At 42.7% G+C, this 7818-nt stretch overlaps 1 protein-coding gene across 1 annotated transcript; it reads left to right on the top strand.

The window, feature by feature from the left end:
* Nucleotides 1-5966: 5966 nt before the first annotated feature.
* LOC125946222 (uncharacterized) lies at nucleotides 5967-7115 on the top strand. The gene is made up of 3 exons (XM_049668779.1): nucleotides 5967-6095; nucleotides 6606-6776; nucleotides 7002-7115. The coding sequence occupies exons 1-3, from the start codon at nucleotides 6066-6068 to the stop codon at nucleotides 7113-7115; spliced, it is 315 nt and encodes a 104-aa protein (XP_049524736.1). The 5' UTR covers nucleotides 5967-6065.
* The last annotated feature ends 703 nt before the right edge of the window (nucleotides 7116-7818 follow it).

Here is a 7818-nt window from a genome sequence, read left to right as displayed (position 1 = left end):
ACAATCCTTCGCCGTGGATTCTCACATCTGGCTTCGGCTGCCATTCCAATCTCCAGGCCTTAGCCCAAAGCTTGCTCCAAAATATCAGGGTCCGTACCGGATCGTCGAATGTACATTGCCTGTGAACTATGTGGTCGAACCGGTGACACCATCTTCGGGCAAGCGCCGCCGTGGCCGCGAGACGGTTCACCGCAGCCGCCTGAAGCCGTACCATGACCCCCTCGTCGTGCTATCACCTTAGGTCGCCAGGATGGCTCACCTTTGCCGCGGGGACAATTGTAGTGGGGAATATGCATGTAGCGCTGTGGGCACTGCCATCGCTTCGGCGTGAGACCCGAGCTCGAGCTGCTGATGCCAAGAGCTAGGACTGTGCATACAAAGCCACTTGCGATCCCTCGAACGAGCTTCAATAAATCCCCCTTTCATTACATACATCTCATTTTGTGCTATTGCTTACTGCACATCTTTCAAATCTAAAGAAATGCGTATTTTAATAAAATACGTGCGTTATTTTGCTATGTAAATAACTGCAATTTTCGATTTATTGTACAGACCTAGGCTCCACAGATGCCTTTGAAGGCTAAGCTGGTGAACGACCCTCGACCAGTCGCCATGACATGGAAAGCGAGCATCACTACAGAAGTCCAAACTCCAGCGATTACCATGGAGAAGATGGAATCGCACCCCGGTGTGAAAACAAACTGGTCAGTCATTTAAGTTGCCGTCGATGTCACGTTATACTGACTCAGTCAGTTATTAACGCTGAACAAAAAGGCAGATTCTTGAAATACCTATACAAATATTGCGGTTCAAGTTTTAGGTTTAGGAATGCCTACACTTGTCACTTCTTCGAGTGCAGATCGCGCCCACACCAATTTCGGGAAAGTGGCAGCGTCAGTTTTGTAGGAGAATACGCAGCTAATTAACCAGTGATGACTGAAGAGCCGCAGTACTTAATATCACCTTGCTATCCACTAATCAATACGAGGCTCAGTGACCTGTGTCTAGAACTCGAAGGACGTCATAGGTGCTCCAAAGCAGCAATTGATTCAGTGGTACAGTGGTACAGTGGCGCAGTATGGTATTAGAACAGGGCATTGTATTAAATGCGAACTTCGTGGCATCCTACTGCAACAGGAGAGCTTACTACGATAAGTGCGGAATATACGTCCCCCCCAAAGCTTGTAACGTTTTCTTTGTGTCCCTTGAGGACCATCTAGGGAACTTGTTGAAGCATCCTGAAATTGCTGCTTACTGCCAGGCATCTGTTGATCCGTCAGCAGATGGCATCATGTACGACTTCAAGGACGGTGCGTATTTTTCATCGCACCCAGTGCTACGCCAGTGTCGTAAAAGTGTGCTTGCGCTGAATATTTACATCGATGATGTGGAAATTGGGAATCCTATTGGAACGAAAAGAGGTGACAAAGGCAAGCTTACAATATTTGATATTTCGGTTCTAAATCTGCCTCCAAACCTACGATCAAGTCTAAACCAAATCTTCCTGCTGGCAGTGGGATATTAACGCTATTTGAAGTCATCTACTGCAAAAGCTGAGCTTCTTGAGGGCGCCATTCATGTACTGCGGAGATTTGCAACTACGGGGATAGAGTTCGTTACACCCAGTGGGAAGGCTTTGTTCGATGGGTTTGTCGCATGTTTCACAGGTGATGCACTGGCAGAAAACAATTTCGCTAGGTTCAAAGAATCATTTGGTCTCAATGTTCTTCGTTGTTTCAGAACATGCTATGTGCTCACAAAAAATATATCTGTGTACAGCCATCATTCACAGTGCTCGCTAAGAAGTGATCGTCAAATCGACGCGCAGTTGGAAAAGGTTAAAGCTGCTGCGGGTCCTGAAGAAAAAAAAGGCGTTGTCACGGGAGTACGGCATAAACGGGGATTCGGTTCTTAAACTATTCCCACATTTTTGCCTCACTAAAGCTGTGTTGTACGATCCCATGCATATCCTCCTCGACGGTCTCGTCCCGAAAGAGGTTACACAGTTTCTCAAGATTACAGTGAAAAGGAAGACATGGTTTTCTCGAAAGCAACTGAACAATACTCTAAAGGAATTCAAGTTTCACTCGTCTATGTCACGAAGTGATTACCCAAGAGCATTTGAAACAGACCTGCAGTTAATTTCTTCCGCGAGCGCAGCATTATAGTCTTAATCTTAGATTTCCCTTTCATTATACATCATTTGCTGCCTGCAAATGCAGAGATGTTTGCGAAGTGTCTGGTCCTCCTCGCCCAGATCACGCAGATTTGTTTATCACCAGTCGTGCATGCCGACACGGCCTCTGATCTTGAAGAGCTCATAGCGGAGCATCATCGTCTGTACTGCATGTGTTATGGCTCTGACGCGCTAACACTAAAGCATCACATGTTAATACGCATTCCAGACCAAATCAGGAATTTCGGCCCTGGGAGACACCACTGGACGATGAGAATGGAAAGTACAAATTCTTTACCCAAATTAAGGAATTTTTTTTTAATTTCAAGAACATTCCCTGCTCCGTAGCAGGTTACTATCACATCAATCAGTCATTTGGGCTTTGGCATGGAAGTGGTGAGCCAAAGGCTCTTTGCTTACAAAAAGCAACTTCATCAAAAGCAAAAGGACAATTTATCTTAGACAGGAGATTTTTGGCGGTTGGTATAAGTGACTATGCCGGAAAAGTTCGCCTGTCAGCGAACGCTGTCCATGAGAACAAGGTCCAAATTCAGCCCCTGGATATTCTCCTTATCGCGTCTTCCAGTGGAGGAGCATTGTTTGCAAAAGTGAATGGCATAGTAATATACCAGGATAAAGCATGTTTTGTATGCATGCTTATGTCCACTGTACACCACAATAGCACTACAAACGTGTTTTCCCTCACAGAAACGGGTGCAACTAGGGTTATTTGTTCAAACCAGTTTCTACACCCATGGCCCACTTATGTATACGTACTCCAAAGCTGATAGCTTACTTGCCATTCCGCCTACCATTCACTTTTCGTCTCATCTTACCTTGGCATAATTTTCATACCGAAGTGTATAGGTATCTACTTTACTGCTCGAAACATTTACCGTAACTCATTTGTTACTTATAATGTATGATATGCTCTCTCTTACTCCCTTTTGCTTCACTATCATCATCATCATCATCAGCTTATATTTATATCCACTGCAGGACGAATGCCTCTTCCTGCATCTCCAATTACCCCTGTCTTGCGCTAGCGTATTCCAACTTGCGCCTGCGAATTTCCTAACTTTATCATCCCACCTGGTTTTCTGCCGTCCTCGACTGCGCTTCCCTTCTCTTGGTATCCAATCTGTAACCATAATGGTCCACCGGTTATCCATCCTACGCATTACATGGCCTGCCCAGCTTCATTTCTTCCGCCTAATGTCAACTAGAATATCGTCTATCCCCGTTTGTTCTCTGATCCACACCGCTCTCTTCCTGTCTCTTAACGTTACTCCTAAGATTTTTCGTTCCGTCGCTCTTTGTGCGGTCCTTAACTTGTTCTCGAGCTTCTTTGTTAACCTCCAAGTTTCTGCCCCATATGTTAGCACCGACAATTTGTTAGCAAATTCCGACAATTTGCTTCACTATAGGGTACAAAATATTCATAATGTTCGCTGGTTAACTGTAGACTTCAGTCGCTGCTAAAGCCGGGAGATCATGGCCCTGCCACTCTGTTCGTGAAAACTCAGTCCTTGCAGAATTACAGAACTTGGTACATTCTGTTTTCACATGACAGACATTCGAGTGTGACGCACTTGAGAATTCCGCGGGCAAATTGCGATTAGTGAAAGTCACTGTACGCATTATTTTTACGCAGAATATACTCTCACGCCTAGTATATGAGGTACAACACGCAACTGCTTTGCCACGCGCTTTCTCGTTGTAGCTCATACTGAGCGCGATAATACCCTACCACACAATGTCATAACTGTTGTACCTTTTTCGCCCACTAAAGCATTAGATATGACATACAATGTCTGCAAAGTATGACTACCTTTCCAGTGTGCAAAGTATGACTACCTTTCCAGTGTGCGTCTTCGTTTTCATCCAGTCTCACTACGTTTATGTACTGTGAGACAATAGAATATTCTGTTGAACAGTATTTTTACCTTTTTCTGACCATTAGTGTTTTTTCATTGCACTAAAGCAGCCTTTCATGTGACTTGCACTTTTTTCTCTGCGCTCACTTGCCCGGTTGTCATACAATTTTAGTAATAAATCCCTCGTGTATTGTTGTGGCGAACACATCTTCCAAGGCCATTGTTATGACAGTGATGATGATGATATATGAACAGCAACAATGGTTCTACTAAGCACTAGTTTATTTGTGGAGCTGTAAACTGTTCATTTGCACACAGCCTGTGCATTTGATAGACGGAGTGTTATTTGTGTCCTATGTGCTCATTTTAGTGATGCAAATTAATTGTAACGTGACTTGAATGTTGCCTTAAATTGGAGGTGAAGGTTTGAGCTATTGTGATGTTTGTGTGGCAAGGAGCAATAAAGTGTAACTTGAAATAAATAAATAAATAAATAAATAAATAAATAAATAAATAAATAAATAAATAAATAAATAAATAAATAAATAAATAAATAAACATTGAATTTCGGTGTCGTATTTTTTATCAGTTTCTAATACTTCTTTAATATTTAGCATCCCAGAAACGAAATTATTGCTGTCAAAAAGAACGCATGGAGCGCGACACGCCAGCTTCCACTATTTTCCAATGCCCTGCAGCCGCTTCTCGAAGGGAATCTTGCTCCTGGCAGCAGTCAGCTCAAATATTTATACATGCAGATGCGGCATGAACTCATTGCTTTCCTAAAGTCACGGAAAGTGACTCTAGGAAAGCAATGTCACGGAAAGTGACAAGTGTCGGTATAGTTTTCTAGCGCAGAAAATTAACTAGCTAGCTTTTACAAACCCCATGTTACATGTCCACGCATTTCGCAAAACCTGATAAATGATGTATCACCCGCTGTTCGGCGATGGAAGTACAATGATCTAGGGCAGTGCATTGCCGAACAATATCCGGATATGAAGTGGGAACCTCCAAGACCGGGAACCCGTCTGCGGTTCACTGGTAGAAATGAATGGGTAAGCACCTAGGACGCTAATAAGACAGGCTGTAACGTGTTTTCTTTTTTTGGTGCATTTTTATCACTCGGCTATCAGAGGCGAGACGAGGACTGACTTACAGGAAGCGAAAGGGCACGGAGAAGCAGCAGCTAAGCACGCGATACAGAGCGGCGACTCCAGTTGAAGAGTTTACTCCGGAATCAGCAGTTTGCACGTTGCAGGCAAGCGAAGTTCATCAATTGCGCTTTGTTACCATGAAATATATTTCTTCGCATTTTTATATTTATTTTAAACAGTTGTTTATTTATTATTTATAGGTAAAAGCATTGGAACGGACATTCTAACTTTTAAGTACATATTATTTGCAAGGTGGTGCTTCTTGGAAGGCCATGAATCCAAGCCAGTTTGAGCTCTGGATGTTTTGCTTATAATTTATTGTTTATAATTTATGTAACAACAAAATCGAAGTACGTTTTCTTATTTTTCCTAAAACGCAGCTTTCATGCTATATTTAGCGCTGTCTATAAACTCGACATTTAATTATCTTACCACTGCTGGCGCAAGTAATTACAAGATCAAACACATCAAGTGTAACCGACAAACAACGCTGATTTACAGCAACCCAGGGGAAAATTTGTGATTTTAATGGGTTTTTGAGCAGCTTCGCAGAGTTTTCTTTTGAATTCACAGTCAAAAGGAGAGGGTGTTTTGTCCTGTTCATTGGGGAAAAAATATTTACTCCTTCATTTGTGGATAACCTGATCGTAAGAGGGCTTCTCCACTTTCACCGTCACTGCGCAAATGTATTGGAGAGGATCGTTTGTTCTTCCACCCACTTAAGTTTTCCTTTTTGTTCTTTTTTAACAGACCATAGAAGGAGAAGCTGTTTCGGGAGCGGAGATATCTTTAAACCACATTAAAAGGCTGCTGAAGGCATCTTTTTCACTCCGATGTCAAGGCGCACTGACAGCAATGCCCACGTATCTGCTCAATGAAGAACTGGTAAGGAAAGCACTTATAGGGCTTTGAGCACCCGATGAAGCCGTTGTTTTATAGTGTTCATAGCTGGTGGTAGCAACGCAATGATCCGGGTGTTTTTGACAATGCTTGGTAGTGAAAAATGATTGCAAAGAACTCATGTTCGGAAGTCATATACATATTATTGTGCTTCAACAACCCGCGGGAAATGTTTTTCAGGCGTATAGTTCATTTCTTAAGAAAGTGCATTACTTGAAATGAAGGCAATCGTTTTTCGTGTTGGAGTTAGCAGTGACAAGTTCACGTAGAATATCTTCTTGTCAAAATTTTCATTTACGTTGTGTTGGAAATTTAGCATAACAATGCATTTTTAACTCATTTCCACTCCGATATTAAAAGGTTGCATCGAATACGTTGCCACTTGAGTTTGAATTCTTTAACGTTATGTTTATGGAGAGCATGGTCGACTAAAGCCAGTTTAAGCTATGTGTCTCCCCTAAATGCGTTTTGCGCACTGTTCAGTTGATTTTTCAGGTCGCCTTTGAAAGCGAACTAAGGTTTGAACGTAGAATTGAACAAAATGAACAAAAACTGAAAAAGTTCCTTCAGATCGCATCAAAAATCCTGAAATTTCCTGAGCCATCATACATCGCTTTAGAAGCATACCTGCGACCCAGGCTGGCAAAGCATGCGCTCATTACTGCGGTGAGTTGACGCTCTTTCTCCCCCATATCGCCAACTTCTAAAAACTTCCAAACTGCAACATTTTAAGAGTGGCCGATATCAGTCATTTCCGAAGAAGTGCAATCAATGTTAGAGCAGTGAGAAAGCAAGCTGTTATTAGTCACCCTTTTTACTCTGAAAAACAGGTTTTCGCCTATTGTACTCTGGTTAGCGCGACACGCTTCTTTTCTTTTTTTTTTTTTTCAGACACCGCCAAGTGATCACATAGGACCTTGCATTGTCTGGGGAGAAAGGAGGCACCTCATCTGCGGCTGTGGGCATGAAATCATAGACATCAGCCCTGACACATCCCTAGAATAGGCACTATAGTGATGTGCGTATGCCTCTATTATATCAAAGATATATCACATCCGGCTGCATATGGCCAACGGTTTGGCTTCGTACAGTCAATTATAAAGCCAGGAAGTAGCACCGAAATTTCATAGGCGCAAACAAGATTGAAGAACTTGTCCACCGCGTTGCGCATTTAAGGCAAGCTAATGTAAAGTCATAAGGTTTTTCAACGATCTGAAGATGTTCTAATTCTGGAAGTATTGTTTTTAAATATCAATGTTTCAGCGTATCCGATTTTCTGTGAATGAATACTGTAAATAAAACATTTACCGAGGAAGAAATATGTTTGTCGCATTCGTTTGGCTGCTTAGAACACTCACCTTTATTGCTAAATTAGGCCAGTGACGAATGATTTGATGAGGCATTTTGGGCCAACAATCAAAATGGAGTGCATAACACGAGGATTTTCAAGGGAGAAATGCCCTCCTGACGTCCCTATCCTGCATATACAGCTCGATATCTTCGAACGCGTGGCGCAGCAGAGCACGGTGGAGAGGACATTCATCCTTTTGTGCAACAAAAAAGGGGGAAATACCGAGCGGCTTCTTTACGTTTTACATTTCTTGGTGTCCTTGAAATGTGGACTAAGAAGGGGCTTAGCAAAGCCCCTTCTTAGTCGATTAGTTTCAGTGTCAACGGTGGGAGCGTCTTGCACAAGCTCTGTGCAGCT

This window comes from Dermacentor silvarum, chromosome 6 (assembly GCF_013339745.2).
Source record: "Dermacentor silvarum isolate Dsil-2018 chromosome 6, BIME_Dsil_1.4, whole genome shotgun sequence".
NCBI classification, from domain to species: Eukaryota; Metazoa; Arthropoda; class Arachnida; order Ixodida; family Ixodidae; genus Dermacentor; species Dermacentor silvarum.
Note: the sequence above shows the minus strand (reverse complement) of the source record. Positions and strands in the feature narration are given on the sequence as shown.